The sequence below is a fragment of the Fringilla coelebs genome (genome assembly GCF_963513975.1).
Source record: "Fringilla coelebs genome assembly, chromosome: 3".
Classification (NCBI taxonomy): Eukaryota; Metazoa; Chordata; class Aves; order Passeriformes; family Fringillidae; genus Fringilla; species Fringilla coelebs.
This window is the reverse complement of record NC_140030.1, coordinates 110,209,976-110,227,849: the sequence shown is the minus strand read 5'-3', so window position 1 is coordinate 110,227,849 and position 17,874 is coordinate 110,209,976. Positions and strand designations below refer to the sequence as shown.

General features: G+C 42.3%; 1 protein-coding gene across 2 annotated transcripts in view; it reads right to left on the bottom strand.

Annotated features, from left to right (window-relative positions):
* EML6 (EMAP like 6) overlaps window positions 1–17,874 on the bottom strand; it is a gene marked incomplete at both ends in the record, with an annotated part of 84,179 nt that overhangs the window by 15,817 nt on the left and 50,488 nt on the right. For both annotated transcript variants that reach the window (XM_084201679.1, XM_084201680.1), the window contains 12 exons: window positions 4,294–4,420; window positions 4,628–4,829; window positions 4,930–5,106; window positions 5,730–5,818; window positions 6,668–6,799; window positions 7,044–7,196; window positions 8,213–8,354; window positions 9,655–9,782; window positions 10,452–10,563; window positions 11,740–11,942; window positions 13,199–13,299; window positions 15,979–16,072. In XM_084201679.1, the coding sequence (XP_084057805.1) occupies window positions 4,294–4,420; window positions 4,628–4,829; window positions 4,930–5,106; window positions 5,730–5,818; window positions 6,668–6,799; window positions 7,044–7,196; window positions 8,213–8,354; window positions 9,655–9,782; window positions 10,452–10,563; window positions 11,740–11,942; window positions 13,199–13,299; window positions 15,979–16,072 (1,660 nt within the window). The remainder of the gene's footprint in view (window positions 1–4,293; window positions 4,421–4,627; window positions 4,830–4,929; window positions 5,107–5,729; window positions 5,819–6,667; window positions 6,800–7,043; window positions 7,197–8,212; window positions 8,355–9,654; window positions 9,783–10,451; window positions 10,564–11,739; window positions 11,943–13,198; window positions 13,300–15,978; window positions 16,073–17,874) is intronic.

Genomic DNA, 17,874 nt, shown 5'->3' with positions numbered 1-17,874 from the left:
TACACAGATACAACACAGATTCACACTCAGAGCTGTTGCACTGCACCCACAGACGTGTGTGTGTAAAGGTGCAGGAACCAAGGCTGTAACCATATAGCGAATAATTCACTGCATGGTGCAAAGGCTTGTGGGGGCTGCTTGGGAAGCTTATATAAGTTAGCTCATGTTGTTTTAAAGAAATCAATAATTTAAAGAGTAACATTTGAAGAGAGAAAACTCAACTTCTTTAACTTTTCACCCTTATCAGGACAGATGATTACACAAGGTGAACACCACGACAGAGACCAGTGTCTGAGGTGGGTAATTCATGGAGAGCGAGACAAGCCAGGATGCCGAGAAATGGAAAACCAGACAAACATGCTAATGCTGCTTCTTGTTTTCTACACATTCCACCTGCTTTGGAGGGGTTCCCATCACCAGGTACATGTGGAGTCATGCAAATTGAGCTAAAGGAGAGCTGCAGATGCAGGGGTGTGTTAGGGGTTAGTAGGAGGCCAAATGCAAACAGGTCTCTGCCTTTGAGATTAGTAACATAAACACAGTCATCGGCAAGCTCATGTTACTCCTCAAGGTATCAATTCTTGGTTTAAATGGTCCCAGTTCAAAAACCAGCCCTTTTGTGAAACAGCACCATTCTGTGGCACACAGCAGAGCTTACAATTGTCCTGGATTGTCTGGGACAGTCCCACCAGTGGCCAGGGGGTCCCGAGGAGCGGGAGCGCCGCGCTGGGAGCTCCCACCCCGCGAGACGGCTCCGGCAGCCCCTCTCCAGGGCACCCCGCTCCTGAGCACGGGCACGGCAAGGGGTGCCAGCCACAGGGGCACAAAGGGACACAAGGGCAAGGGGGTTGGGGAGGAGAGGAGGGAAGACATGGAAAAGGGGGAAAAGAAAAACAACAGGGTCGGGGAGAGGAGAGAGAAACAACAATCAATTAATGATCTTAACAAAATGCACCAATACAACTGCAAGACATTTTAAAACTGTGCCTCAACAACAGCTCTCCTGTCCCTTTGCCATCCTAAAGCTGTAGCTGCTGATGGAGACAGGAAATGTCAGAGCCCCTCAAAAATACCAGGCCATGACTTGATTCAAATCCTGCAAGTAAAATCTACCACGTAACTTCTACACCCCTCCAAGATATTTGCAGAATCATGATTTTTTAAATTACATTTGAGTTAGACAGGAAAAGTAAATTTCATAAAGGGCTCTCATTTTCTTTTCTAAGGGAAAATGTTATTATTACTCTTAAGTTTGTACTAATCACTGTATGGTTCACCTCCCAACCCTACACTTGCAATCTTCTCAGGAGTCCCACCACAGTTCCTGAGATCAAACTCCTCCTGAACTGAACAATGAATTGTTATTTCTAGAGAAATGATGCACCTGGAGGTTTTCAGATTCACCAGTTTCTATTAGAGAAGCACAGAGTCCCCTGTGTTTATTCCAGCAAACAGAAGGATTAAACAGATGGATGTGTCTCATAGGTGCCACATAGCACCTTTGGAACGTGTTTGATTTCATAAGCTGGAAAGCAACTTCAGCAACATTCACCCTCTGAACATGAGTATTAAAAGAAAAAACCCCAGTGAGCTGCAAGTCATTGCCCCTAAGGAGCAGCTCACAGAAGCAGCCCCAGCTATTCCTACTTTCTGCTTAAACCAGAAACTTGCTTTTTCTCTTTTTTTCCCCCCTTTCCTTAATTTAAATTGCTTAGATATGAGTTTCTTCTCACTACACCTTCAGTATTTTTCCTTTCTCAAAGCCACAATGAAAATACAGCAAGGGGGACACTCCAAGACCCTCACTAGATGCTGCAGTGAAGTGGGCCAGCAGTTTTCCAGGCCTTGGCATTTACTCACAGTTTCTGTTCTAAGCAGCCTCCCAGCTTGTCCCACAGTTTTCAACAGGTGGACAGTGAGTGACAATAAGTTACCAATGCCAGAAGATTCAGTGCACAAAAGCCATTGAGTGCACAATCACTGGGGTCTTCAGACAGACATATGGCACAATCACAAAGGGAAAGATCTGGAATGTTTCCCCCAGAAAATCTTCCTCCTCAAAAGCCTACCAGGTTTCCCCACATACCTGCCTGAAAGAGAATGGAACACATCCTCTGGGTTCCCTTCTTCAAACCTGGAGGGGCTGGGAGAGCTACTCCAGCTGTGCCTTTGGTAGAAAATCTAAAGCTTTGGGAGCTGCCTCCAATATTCCTTGCTGCCTCCTCACTTAGCCCTGTGCACAGAGATTTCAAGGCTCCCCAGCCTCAAGGCCTGCTGGCTTGGCCATAGATTTCCCTGAACATTTAGGGTTTCCCTCAACACAGCCAGCTGAGTACTTGCAGACCTTCCATTTCACCTGAATTGACCATCTGCTGGTCTCAGAAAAGATGGAATTTGACACAGCTACAAAGCTTCCCTCATATTACACACATCTTCTGAGAGAAGTCAGCTTTAGCCTGAGGCACTCACAACTGGGAGTGCCAAGGTCCTGCAGGAATTGTGCCCTAACTGTCCCACTGTGACCAGGAATTGCAGTCTGGCAGTAGCCAACACACGAATCCTGTCTCACTGCACCCAGACCCCAGCACCTTTCACAGCTCTATGCAATACAACACCCTCAGAAAGCAGTTTTGCTGACATTTAGCCATAAAGTCACCACTTCTGATTATTTCACTATAAATTCTCACTATTTATATTAATGCCTTGAAGACAGAGAAGTGAATTGATCTTTGCTTAACAAGTGACGTATGAAAACTACAAGATTTGTTGTCAGATTGATCAAAACCAGCAAATTCCAAATACCAAAGGTGTGATTGTACTGAAGCATCTGTAATTTAAAAAGGAGATAAAAATGTGTACAAGAGCTGTGACTCTCAAGTAGAAAAGATGGGAAGGACAGTGACAAGGGTTTCTTTTTAACCTAGAGTAAAACAAAGTACAAAACTGTTGATAACACAGCATCACCACAGCAGAATAAAACAGCTGGACAGTACAAGTGTTTCTGGTGCAAAACATCTGTACTAATGCCATTTATTATTCCTGTAACAATTTAGCAATTCACCCAAAATAAAATAACAATTTTCCTTTTTAAGACTCAATTTGCAAACATTTATGTTTACCAGATGATACACTATGCCTTTTTGTAGAAAGATGGAGGAACAAATTCTTTATTTAAGGAAAAGAGATATTCTTAAAAGAAATGGAAAAAGAGAAGGTTATGGTCCAACATGTTATTGTAAAAATCACTGATCCTCCTTCTGCATGGAACTGTTAAAACATTGTGATGAAAAAAAAATGAGTGCAACCTTTTTCTTCTTATTGTTCATACCCCACATTTCACACCCAATTCTCTTGCTTTGCACATTTACTGAGCAAAAATGATTAATTACTTTCTGTTTAACATGTTCAGCACTGCATTCTTAGAGAGCTTTAAAGACAGAAACTCAATTTTCCAAGACCTATATGAGATTAGGAAGTATTACTAACTCCATTTTGTCTCTAGCAATAACAGAACTAAGCTGAAATTCTTTCTGTGGGTTAACCCACAGCAGTCCTTGGTGTCAGTGCCCAGAGGGAGGCAAGAGCAGAGCAGGCAAACTCCTGATAAAAGAATGATCATTTCTAAGAAAATACTCCATCAAAAGAGACAAAATGGATTCACAGCTGAGTCACCAGCTGGATTCAAGGTAGGGATTTCCTGCTCCAGATTTTGAGGGGGAATTATTTTCTGGTTACAGATGCTCCTGTTCTGGTCCCATCAGATTTTAGCACCCCCTCCTTTAAGCTCGGTGTTTCACTGGACTCACCCTCTGTTCTTAGCTCTTACCTCTTTTCTTTGCTCTCCTCTCCAACATGGCTCCCCTTCCAGCTAATTTTTTAGAATATTTCAGCCTAAGGCCAGTGTGTGCCATGAGAAATTCCAGCTTTAACAGTGACAACCCAACACAATTACAAGTGACTGAAAATCTTTTAATAAAAGCACCACCCAAAGCCTTAACCACAAAATATTTACAAGCTTACCACTGCCACAAGTGCTCTGCTGCAGACACACACTGGTTAGGAGAGAATATAAATGCTCATGTGAACAGCAAAAGAGAACACAACGCTCAGAGATGTGTCATATACATGTATTTTCCTCCATCACATTAACATGTGGTACTCCGTGAATGCCATTTTAAATGTCATCTGGTGAATTCTAAAATTCCTGTCTTATTTCCAAGGACTAATTTTAGGTGAATGAAAAGAGATGTGCAAAAGGGCATACTTGGAAGCAAAAGCCTTTGTTGGACATACCTCTCCTCCACTGAAACCTCCTTCAGCTGCTGATGGGGTTTTGTGCCTTCCATTTCTCGGATGCTCACCGCATAGATCTTAGTGGTGTAGTCAATTGCTTTTTCTCTTGCAACATCACTGTCATAACCTTAGAAAAATAAAACATAGAATAAAACAAACTACCTTTGTTTCATAGTGGGACAGCAAAAAACAAGAAGATCTGCAACAATGAAAGGTAGGAAACAAATCCCACCAAGCTCTGCTTACACTGAAATTTAGCATAGCAAAGCTTCAAGTTAAATGCCTGTTTGAATCTCTGACTGAGGCAAGGAAGACTGAATTCAATCCTCCTTACCTCCATCTTCCTCTGCATCTGTGTCTGATTCTTCACTGTCCACCAGCTTGCTCTCCTGGATGCCCAGGAACTCCCTGGTCCAGATCATGAGGGCGGTGTCGGCGCCGCCGACGGTGAGGAGCACGGAGTCGTTGTGCAGCCACTGCACGTTGGTCACCTGGGCACTGTGCCCCACGTACTTCTTGAACCGGGCATGCTGGCCCTGCAGCACACAGAATGCCCCACTGGCAGCCTGGCACCCAGGAACAGCTCCTTCCTTCCTTCCTTTCCTTTCCCATCACTGAAATACACACACTTCTTACCTTCACTGGGTAGGAAAAGAGCTTCACAAACCCAAAATCATCTCCCGTGGCCAAGAGGGTTCTGTCCTTCGTGAGACTGGCCGCGTTGACAACGGTGACGTCGCTGTGCATGGGCCAGATCCCCTCACAGGTGGGACCAAGCACACATGTCCAGGTGTCCCATTCAATCTTCTCTATCTGCAAGCACAATTCCCCCAAAGAAGGCTGCTTACTTTAAACACACCAAATACACATTAGTTTCATGTGTATGGTTTCCTATGTTTGACATATTTATTTTAATACTTTTAGTTCTTAAGAAACTGTGCTGTTCCGGCTTATTAATACAAATTGTGCATCTTCATCAAAAGGCTTAACACTTTAAACATTCCCATTTTTCCAAGCAGAGCATGATTTGGATACAAATCTCCCTGAAGATTCTCTGAGGTGCTAAACATTGGCAATTTTGTAGTCATGTAAAATCACACATCACAAATAATCAGCTTCATGAAAAGCCAGGTCCTGCTGTCTGAAGGTGGTTTATAGCCCATGTGCAACTGGTTACAAAAAACCAAGTGGCTTTGAGAAGGAGATCATGGCAAATGGCTGCTAATAAACAAACAAGAATAAATTTAGAGATACAAACAAAAACCTGCACATTCTGCCATTTACAAATGCTAGGAAAGACACTGTGGAATTACTAAGTAATTCTAATTCTAACCATTAAATAAATAAAGCATTATAAAATGAAAAAAACACACCATTTGAAGACAATTCTTTAAATTAATTTTCACAGTAAAAATAATCCAGCCCACAATTCATACCTCAGCAATTCTTATAATATGTCTTTTCCCCCTTGGTGCTTCAAAAAATAGTTGCTCTTTGGCACCAGAATTGACTTGCAATAACTTTCCTGGATACAAAAGGAGAGTTTGTTATGAATCTTAATAATTATTATGACTACTAAGAACTTTCTTTTGATTGAGTGAAGAGATTTCTGGGGGTAAATTAAAAAATTATCCTCTAGAGAGTTATTCATAGCCAAAGTAACACAGATGCTTAAAATCACTCTTGTCAGGGTCCTACTCTGATTCAATGCAGAAGTAATATTTTAAATACCATCCAATATCCTTAAGAAGTTGCTGCTGCACAGCAAATCAGTTTCTGCTGATAGGGAATATTTTGCTTGCATTTCACCATCACACTAATGGAAGTCAAAAATAAATACACGTGCCATTAATTTTCCTAATGATTTTGCAAGGCAGCTTTGCCAAAAATGTAACCTTTGCCAGTTCCCATCCCTTCTGCACTGCCCCAGTGGCAGAGCCAGCTCCACTCTGAGCTGTCCTGGCATGGGAAGTTTGCTGTGCCCACAGAGATGCTGTGGTTGCTGCCACTGGCTCACACCACGTTTTGGGGCTGGCCAAGAGCAGGGACAGAGCTCAGGCACACAGGGGGTCCCACAAAGATCACATCTGCTCTGGAAAGGCTCACTGGTATGAGCTCATTATGGATCCTGCTGGACTTAATTAGTTGGGACCTAATCCCTGCAAGGCTCCAGCTTCTTGCAGGGACTGCCATGCAGAGCTCAGCAAGGAAAGGAAATTGGATACCAACAAATGTAATTGCACTGGATCCATACAGTGCTCCATGGGGAAAAAGCATTTGCATCAGCGGTCGATCCCAATAACTGGAGGGGAACAGTTTCCTGCTATTCCATTTTATGGGCATTTCCAGTCTGTATCTCTGGCCAACACTTTACCTCTGGAGTCCCAGTCGATGTGAGTGATGTAGCTGGAGGCACCTTTGCAAATGCCAACCCTCTTGCTGGTAAGGACGTTGTAAATATCCACAAAGTTATCGTGGGAAGCCACGGCCAGATACTTCCCTGATTCTGCAAGGAGGAGACACCGAGGTTATTAAGGGTAAATCTTCTAACTGATACTGGGGTGCTTTTCACCACTGTAGTGAATCCACCAGGCAGCGGTGGGGCTGTTATAGCGCAGCCACATGGAATTGTGAAGTATTTCATGCATGGAGCACACACAAAGCCAATCTTCCTTTGGAACATTCAACCTTGCCTAGACAAGAGAAACAAACTGCAACACTCCTCTTCCACCTTTATCCTCTGGTTGTACCTCGTGAAAACTTTATATCCGAGATCATCTCCTTCCTGTGGTGGAAAGAGACCATGTCCTCCACAGTGTCGGCGTTCACCACCAGGAAGCTGCCGTCGTTCAGCCCGACCGCCAGGGCTTTCCCGTCCGGAGAAAAGGCACAGCAGCGCCCGCCTGAGGAAGCACATGGAAACGAGCCTGTCATAAAAGCTGGGACTGAGAAAACCATCAATGAACTGCAACTGAAAGGTTTCTACATCAAGTATGTCGTTTTAAAACAGATTTGTTATCTCTTGAAAAAGATATGTTACAGAGGGGTATGATGGATGCTTCCTTACAGGGTTGACCACGGTGGTTTAATCCCTTTTGAAACAGGTTTATGTGCAAATACCACCTTCCAGCCACATTCTAAACACACCAATGACAGAAATAAAACAAAAAAACAAAAAAAAACACATACAGAAAGGAAATCCGAATGGAAAATTCAAAGATTCATTAAGGGCAGTGTACCTCTGCCTCAGCATTATTCCTGACATACTCTCCTACAGCTACCTTTATCCATCCCCAAGTTCACTTCTCCAAAACATTTAACTCTGCTTTCCCCCAGCCAGTTAGGGGTTCCTGTGCTCTAGATCTTTGAAAAGGAACAATTTAAAATTTCCTGAGGGGTATCAATGAATTCATAAAATAAGACTGATTTAGAGAAGGCAGCGTTTCAATACAGCTTATCTAATTTTATACAGAGGAGAGGACAGGAAAAGTGTTAATTTCAGAGAAGTTGGTTTAACAGGTAAAGCTCATATTGACAGCAAAAGATGACTGTGCTCAACACGCAGGTAGCTGTACTTTTGTCTTTATAAGGAAATTCTTTTATGTCAGCAACGTACTGGCCTCAATATTCCTAGGGAGGAAAGTGATTCTGAGGTCAACTCATTCCCCTTGAAACTGGGGGAAAAGAGACTGAAGTTCATTTTATTATTATTCATTACAATAGATTACAGTCCTTTTTCTTCCTTCCCTTTGCACTGACTTGACACATGCCAAAGACAATTTATTTCCTGTGTTCCCAATTTCTTAACGACCGCGTCCTTTGCCTCCCCAGTTAATGCCCATGCTGTGCCCCAGAGGCAGAGAGGGAGCTGCTCCCGGAGCAGGGGATCCATGGCTGCCCCAGGCCAAGGCAGAGTTACCTTTTTTGAGCTTCCTCACTGCCAGCATGCGGTGCTGTGCCGAGAGCTCCCAGATGCGCAGCGTTTTGTCGTCGCTCACCGTGGCGCACACGGGCAGGAGAGGATGAGCTGCCAGGCCCCACACTTCTCCTTCCATGTGGCCCTGGAGGAAAGCATTCCACACAAGAGGAAATAATGCCTGTGGGGCTGTGCCAGAGGATCTAGCTTGCCCTGCCTCATTTTGCAAGTCTCAGACAGTAAAGCTCTGGGGGTACCAGTCGTGGATTTCTCTGGGTCTGGACTGAAGGCACTTGAGACAGCTGTTGATGTTCAGACTCAGGTGTTCATTATTTCTTATCAGTAGAACAGTCTCACTGCTGTGAGTTCAGCAGCTTTTCATTAGAAGGCACAAAATGGCCAACAATCTCTTGGTACAAGGTCTCTTAAGACTAAACTATCCAATGAAGAACTGACACCTGGATTATTTTCCCTTTTAACCCAATAACTGATCCCACAGAGCTGCAATGGGGACTTTTCTGCCCAATTGCAAAATGCCACCCAAACCCGTGGAGAAGGAGGAAGAAGCAGAAGAAGAAGAAGCCCAGGATGACACCCTGTGCCCTCCATCTTGCTTCCATTCACAACATACTAAAAATCCCAACACCTAAATTTCTCACCCAGTGATACACCTACACTGCTCTCTATAATCTATTTCACACTTTTGTGGGTTCCAGTTTATCTTGAAGTCTAGGAAACTTTCTCCATGAATGAGGGTCAAAGTCAGTGCGGCCCTGGGGGTCAGGGCACCCCAGAGCAGACAGAGAAATATTCCCAGTGCCCTGGGCTTCCACATAAAGCCTTCACCATCTCCTCTCTCCAAAGCTTTCTGCATTCCAAAAGACCTGAAGGTCTGCTCTGTCCCCCCAACAAATGTCTAAAACACTCTGCCATACTCCCCTCCACTATTACTGGCTGTAATTCCTGCTCTTCCAATATTCTCCTTTCCAAACTTGAGATCAAGAGGGAACAGTTACACCCCAAACAGGACTTTATCCTGAAATCCTAATATTGGCTAATCCTCCAAGTTTATGTTCTTTTTTAGATCCTTGTTTGCCCAAAATACACATAATACTTTGTTCTAATCTTGCCTCAGATTCTCAGTTTTCCAAGCTGTTAATCACTCTTCCTGCTTTTTTCCAGCTTTCCTTCAGCTTGCATACAGTTTGCTGGCACTGCATATCAAGGTTAAATAATTTCTTACTGCTCTCAATCTGCATTAGTGAATGAGTTCAATGTTTCATAAAACACAACCTCACACATCTTGGATAGTAAGGCAGTCATGCAGGCAAGGCCAATTTGAAGGATTGCTTCATGTGATCAAAATTTACCAAAAAAAGAATACCAAAAACCAGCATTTTCACAAAAATACAGAAAATATTTGCTATGGGAGATCCACACAGTACCTGAACAAGCAGAGTCATAGGCCCACTTTTATCAATTTCAAGTATTTCTCCATTTTTAGTTCCTACTAGGATGTGCCCATGTCCCAGGCTGATGGCTCGGATGGAGGGGTTGTCTTCTAAAAGTAAACCTGAAGAATGCCAGATTTTTAAAAATTGTTTTAAATTTCGTATCCCTTGCAGTTCATATACAACTCAAATTTGTTCAAAATCATAAACATGAGATAAAACTGCCTGACCAAACTGCCAGATAATCCATGGATTCCTTACTAATACAGGGAGGGGAGTTTGTCTGTAGTGTGGCAATGCAATGACTGATATTTCACTGCTTTAACAGTGACAGGGACTGAGGGGCTCAGGAGCTCCAGCACCTCAGACTGCTGCTGTGATTACATCTGAATATCCCTTTCCAGACTTCCACACTGAGGCCTGGGGAATTGAACAGGTCTTTCCACACCACAGGGCCCCTGCTCTCGCCACAGGGAATGTGGCCAGCCAAGGAAACTGGATTGACTTTGGAACTGCCAAACTCAAGGCTGGGGACATTTCTCCTAAAAATCATTCCACCAATCAAAAAAAGCTCAATGTCATGAAATAGAGGAGGGAATGGCAGAACAAACTATAAATGACAAGGAATACATCTTCTATGGATCAAAGCAGAACATTCCAGCACAGAGTAAGCAGTGTGTTGCTGTTCCCTTTGGCTTTGGTAAGATCTGACACCCAGCCCCTGCCCTTTTCCTACCATTTACCACCCTCCATGCACACAGTCCTTACTGAAACACACTGAAAGCCAATACCTTTGGAACTAGCAGAGAGTGCTGCTCTTTTAATAGCATATGTCTTCAGACATCTCTCAAACATATCATCCCAAAGGGCCACAATTCCATCTTTTCCACCCGTTACAAAGCCCTGCACAATCACAGGAGGAGAACACACACAAATGTCAGCACTCACGGGAGAGATTCAAAAGGACACGTCCAAAGGCACAATAAAGTCTCCCCTGCTTTTCATGCATGTGTCAAACTAAAAATACTGGAGTCTGTACCTATGAGGGAAAAATTCAAGTGGACAAGATTTGGAGTTGCTTTTCTAGGGTTATAAAGATTTGCAACCATATGGAGCACACACTGCTGTAAACAGGAATGCTGAACCGGGACATTTGCCTGCATGTGGGAACAAGCAATGGAAAATGTGATTTCCCCTTAGAAGAGGCAGTAGCTGGCAGTAACAGCTTCTCAAGTTATTCCAAATTCAATTGACTTAACAGATGCTTCAGCCCAAGTTCTAATAATGCATCAGGGACCACTTAATTCCCTGGGTAGATTATCTGGGCCAAGTGAATGCAAAAGAGCATAAATAACTAACCAACAAAAATCTAAGTGAAGAGGATGTTCAGTGCCAAGATCAAAGAGAAAAATTGATAGCAAAGCTGGGAACAATCAATTAGGGCCAGAAAGGATTGAGCCACAGGGATCTTAATTGACCTTGATATATAAAAATGTTAATAGCTAACATTCTTCTCATCCTTTACTTCTACAGTTGAAACCATAACCTCAAAAGGGATATTCCATTATCAACATTATCTTCAAACTGCCAGGGGCAAAACTTGTCCTAAGCTCATTTGTGTGATGCAAATATTTTGCCATAATTTCTTTTATAGATGTATTGATGCAATTGAAAGAAAATTCTTTTGTTATCTGGAATACTTAACTCAAACTCCAAAACCTTTGGATATCTAAAGTCTTGACTAAGACACGACAATAATCTTATTAAAAGATGATGTTTCATATTTTGGAAACTGGTAATGCACAAATATTTTTGGCATCAGGCTGAAGAGGCAACCAGTGTTACCGATTACTCTCGTGTGGTTTGTACAAACATGAAAACCACACTCCTGAGCAGAGTGAGAAATAAATTCTGAACTCCTAGAGGTCAGAATGGTCAGGTACCAGTACATGGAACAGGGTGCTTACAAATCCAGGTCTATCAAATAACAGAACTCATTCCTATTGGCTTTGTTTAATCACAAACACCTCTGAAATCCATTTGTACAACAAAAATCAAGGTGAAGAAGGTGACAGATACCTTGTCCAGTGCATGCATGGCAAACACAGGTCCATCGTGGGCCTTCACTGTCCTCAGCAGCAGGGTCTCCTTCCAGATGTAGATGTCCCCAGTGGCAGCCCCCGAGAACACCAGCTCCTCCACGCGCCCGTACGAGACGCTCATCATGGTCTCCAGCTTCCCCACGCTCCCAAAGGTGCCCCGCTTGGAGGTGAAGCCTCCACCTGCAACAGCAGCACTGGGCTTGTTCTTGTGCTCACAGCCACGGGGCTGGAAAGGACAAATGTTTGACCCCAAGACCTCCTGTGGCTGCCTGATAATGGAAATGCAGAAAGCAGCGCACAAGGGAAAAGCACAATCAAAGAAAGTGAACTCAGCAATGACAGCTCTGCAGCAGATCGGCCTCAGGTTTTCAGACTGTCTTCCCAAGCCAGAGATAAATTTGGTGAGAAATTGTGCAAAACCAACTACTGCAATGTCTGGCAGGATGGTTTTTCCCACAGCAGCTTCTGCCATGCTGCTTCTCTGTAGAGGTGACCACAAGTAGAAGATTGGTTTATGTGTCCCCTGGCATCCTGAGCTCTTGGCAGCAGTTTCACAGAATCAATGGCAGGGTTTGCTCCTCCTGTGGTTGTCTGAAAACCAAATCACCACAGCTTTGCTTTGGGTCAGACAGCAGAAGCAGCCATAAGGCCCACGAATCAATGCTTAGACAAAAATACACACAAAATCACAAAATATCATCTGCATAGGGGGCCTTGTGTCAAGACACTGTGGGCTTCACAGCTGACACCACACTCAGTCCTCACTCCATTGAACAAATCTGAATTAAAAATACACCGTTTTTCTTGCTAAGAGATCGTTCTTGGAGTAAGATGCTGCTTAATGCACATCCCCACCATGGAATCTGGCAAACAGGAATGCAAGTCTATGTAATCACTGCAAAAATAACCTAAAGACTAAAAACAGGCAGAAAAATAATTATTTATCTGAGAGCACCTGAACCACTTGAATGCTTAAACTATTGGTATGAAGTGTAGGAAGCTCTTAAAATGACCTAATTTTGAGTTGCTCTCAGTACTTGTGTCATGCGTACACATCTAAAAAGTCACGTAGAGCAAAAAATCCAGTCCTGAATAAAAAATATCGTCAATCAAAACCTGATTTTCTGGGAGCCAAGGATGCTTGCTTAGGAGAATGCCTTAATATTATTATTAGAATTTAAACACAACTGGAAATTTTTTCCAAGGAGGAAGGAATATTGTGACATTTGCTGACTCAGAGGTGGGTTTTAACCCCTTTAATATTTTGGTAACTGGCAAAGTTAGTTAAAACTTTAAAAAGTAAACACTTAAAAGTTAGTTAAAAATTAAAAGCTTAACAAATAAAACAAATTCTTAGACTGGGAATATGATGTTCCTGTATTAAAAATATTCACAAATTCCCATGTTAATCAGATATAAAATAGTCAGTACAGTACCTGTTTGCTGCCAAAATTTGATGTGCTTCATCCCAACCGTGACTAGTCTGTCCACATGATGTGGATTACACTTCACTACAAATATTTTATCTTTATGGCCCCTGCAATAGAGGTAGACATTTTAAAAGCTTGGCAAGAGATGACTTAAGATTTCAAACTAATTAAATCATTGATATAAATCATTTCCCCATATAACAGAAAGCAGAGAGCCATATTTCTAATCTGCAAGGGCTTTGTTCTAGGATTTTGCTTCATGGAGCTGGCAGGAAGAATTTGAGCACACACCATGTGGGGACTACAGAAATGTGGGGAATAAAAATCCTCTCTCATTGAATTTCAGTTCATTTAAATCAGAACAAAGGAGCAGGCAATAAAGGTCAAGGCAATTAAGAGAAGACATGAAGGTCAAGATAAGTATTTAAATAGATGAGAACTCAATGAATATTAAAAGATACTCTGACAGGAAAAATGAGGAAGTGTTTAATCTGTGGGCTTCAAGATAGAAAATAAAATCACGAATTATAAAATTGTAGGCTAGGAAGCAGTTCACTCAGCAGCACATTCACCTCCAGGTTTAGGTCTTGGGTAATTAGACTTCTGCTTGTTGATCTATTTATGGGAATTTACAAGCTTGGGTCTTATCAAAGGAAAAACTATTCCCAGGTGTAAAGCATTCATTATATCCATGCCAGTGTTTTATAAACCCCCCAAAGCAGGAAGCACGAGCTTTTCACTAAAATCTGCAGGTTTTGGGCTAGGATTAAGTCACTTTCTCCTGACAGGCTCAGCAGATGTAGAAAATCACATGGTTCTGAAACCCCTCTCAGGGTCAGTATTCCCTTTTAGTGCATCAGTCTGGATGCAAACCAGTCCTGGCCACCTTTGACATCTGCAGCGCATCATCCTGCACTGCAGAAGTGTTTGGTTCCAACTTACTCAACAAGGATTTTAATGGAATTAGACAGGAGCTAGGAGAGCCAGGACAGGGCAACGAGCTGCATAATTTAGCTCTGAAACAATTAAAGCAGATAAATAAGAGTGTTCTTAATATCGCAACAAGAAAAAAAAAAAAACCCAAAAACCTGAGAAGTCATGCTGAAATAAATCAGCCTAGAAAGATTAAGCAAGAAGAACATTCAGAAAAAGTAAATATAACTGCAGAATAACCATCATGTGTGTCTGTATATGGTGAATGGAAACCCATGGTTCAGGTTTACATGGGTCCATATGATTGTAAGGAGATGTTCTCTTATTCTTGTGTGCAAGACCACATGAGGGCTTTTGTCTCTCTCTCCGTCCTCCTGTGCTCACCAGAACGGGAGTGTTGCCTTTAGGCACTGCTAAAATTTAAACAACGGTTTCAGCTGGAAGGTTTTAGAAGATACATTCATTTTTCTGCTCTCTGTGAGGACCCTGCATATTTTCAAGATAACAGATGAACAATAATAGTTCCATTGAGTACATGCAGCATTACATGGTGAAAAGAACCCAAGTGCTCCATGTTTTATCTGTCCTGGGAGCAGCAGCAGCCAGGTAGTGGCACAGCTTATCATTATCTTGTTTTTAAAAGCTTAAAGGTCAGCGTGGGAATATATAAAGTATTTCTTTGCTTGCAAGTCAAGCACAATCTGTCTGGGGACAGCAGAACTGGGATTGCAAAGCCCAGGAAAATGTCACGTTTTACAACACAGCCAGGGCTGTTGCTAAGCAAAGCCTCCAGCACAGATTTTAGACAGGATTTAAACCCTCACTGCCTAATAGACTGGATGTCTGAGATGAAACTGTATAGCTAACAGACTGTGGTACACACACATGGAGTAAAACACCGATTTGTTCAGTAATGGCACACTACTAACAGAGACTGCTGCCACCAGAATATCTCATTTCTTCTGCAACATGTCACCATATAGTAATTAAAGTAAATTACCTGCCACAGGCACTTTTTTTGCAGCTATACTAACAATTTCTACTGAGCAATGCTACATGATATGGTTGCAGAGAGCACATGGAATTCTCTCCTTGCCTTTCTGGTACATGCATCCACACTCACAGGAATTCTGCTCAATCCTGGTGACCAGGGGCACATTTGCTTTGTCCAAGGCTGAGACAGAAAGCAGGTTCTCAAACAGTTTGATTCTCCTACACTGAACAGCTATTGTTGCAATCCAACAGTTGAGTATAAAACAGCAAACATGTAACTTTAATCCAATTCTTTTCCCAGCACTGGTCCCTTCCAGAAAGCACAAAGAACTCTTCCCTGTCAGGTTAGTAGCTGAGCTTGCCATTGGCAAGTGGAAGAGCAAATGGCTCAGAAATAGCTGGCTCAGAAGGAAGGCTGGATCAGCAGTGATTGAAATACATCTATATATAAAGAATAGAGGGAACTCTTTTTTCCTTTTAGAAAGTGATCTGGTTATTGATGGAACCCAGCACATCATGGAACACAAAAAGGAAATGACACCTCTGGTGACATTCCCTAAGCCAGGACACAAAACTGGAAGAAAATATTAAACTTCACCTGAAAAGCCTGAAACAAGCTACAGTGCCAATGTGGCTCTCCCAAGAGAAGGGATAAGGAACTCCTGACAGAAATAGTTCTCACGATTTCCAAACACTGGGCTGTGCATCCCCAGGTTTTTAATCTGGGTAGGTTGCTCTGAAACACCATCCTGCTTTCAGAGGGGAGTTCTGCTTTATTTCTTTGTTCATAGGAGAAATGTGAACGACGTTATTCCGGAAAAAAGCAGTCAGAGGGGATTTTAAACTGTGGGTATCCTTACCTGGTTGTTGCCAGCTTTTCTCCCTTTTTCCAGTCCCAGAACACAATGGCATGGTTATCATCCAGCCCCACAGATGCCAAACATTTCCCATCAGCTGTACAGAAGCAATACTGAGTGTTAAAGGTGCTAAGGCTTGAGCTGAAAATGTAACAGGCAAATGAACCAGCAATCACATTGCAAACTGAATTTCTAATGGGGTACTATAAATGAAGCAAAAACCCCTCAAACTAATAGTTTGAGAAATTGGAGTTCAGATCTTTCCCAAAGGCAGACACAAAACATTCCTATGTGTAAGTACAAGGAAAATAGGGAAGATCAAACGAGGCAATGAAATTCAATTCAGAAAGCTCAAGCACTAAATTCACGTTGCATTTTATTTGAAATATTTCTGATAGATAATGCTTCTTTTCTTTGCTTGAAATGGTGCAGAGATTTACTGGTGTATGAAATGCTCACCGGCAGGGTGATGAAACTATAAATACGATATAAAATTTTAAGGCTAAAAATAACTGCTGGCTATCTTCACTTTCACTGCAGGAAAGACACAGCAGGACTGATAATGAGAGAAAGGAAAGCCAGAAGAGAAAATCATCCATAATTCAACAGTACCCAGGCACTCTTGCTACATGTATAAAATAGTGATAAACACAACCATCTCTAACAAAGTTTTAGAGACAAATTTCTGTCCTGACATTCTACAAAGTTTATAAAACTAAGCCATGATTATTGCAGCTTATGATAAAACAATTTATAAGGTGTAGGAGGAGCTGATCACCTGCCTAGCTTTTTAACTGCAGAAAAGTCACAGCTGGAGGAAGCTGAGCTGGGTAGAGACTGAACAAGAGCACTGATCTGGGAATGGGCTTCTCACAGAAATGAATGATGTGAAGGACTCAGCTTGGGCATATTTGACTTCAAGAAGAAAAAGAGAATCACTGGTGTAAATGACTCCATCAGAACTACTGCAGAGTTCACAGGGCTGAGTAAGTTCTTACAGACTTTAATGACTGATTCCTACTAGAATCAAGTCAAGAAGAAGAAGGGGAATTTAAGAATCAATAAGAAAGAAACAGGACCAAGTAGAAGAAGCAGAACAAGGTAGGAAGAAATTAAGTGAAAATACAGGACAAGAAACCAAAGCTGAGTTTATTTAAAAAATCCCTAAACAACACAACAATTTAAACTTTATTCACTTGAAACAGGAGGTTTGTGCACTAATATGAACTATAGCCTCCAAACAGTATCCCAAGGTATAAATGTTAAATCAGCCACCAGAGGGCACAGCCAAACGTTGCAGGAATGAAATGATCCTCTCAGAATCACAGTGTCCTGAGAAGGGCTGTACAAGAAGGACCCAGCTTTCAGAAATGGGCAGCAGCTGATGGTTTAGAGAGAGAGTGAGGGCAGAGAGAACTGGGGGAAAAGTCAGCTGCTGCATCAACTACAGCCACAAAAGGTTGGGAGCTCCAGGTTTCTATCTTTAAGCTCCAAATAGTGTGATCTGAACCGAATTTTGAAAGCTCTGTTATTAAGACAATGCAAATCCCCTACCCAGGGCAGTGCAGCCTCTGATCCTGGAGGGAGGTGCACATTAGCTCAGCTCTCTGACCCTGTCCATGCCAAGAATCCCAGCTAAAGCCAGTTAGGAATGCAGTGTGTGCATTATTCTCAGGATCAGGTCCTAAAGCAACACTGTAATGTTGAGTGGCCGCTACTTTTTAAAAAAGCATTCAGTATTTTTTTACAGATTTATGTCAACAGAATATTTGGCCAGTTTATTCTTTACATGTACATGGGTTCCAAGATCCAGAATATTCCTACTTGGACAGCAATTTACTTGGTGCTAAAAATTCAAACCACAAAGAAATTTCAAATATAGGAATGTTTGTTCAATTA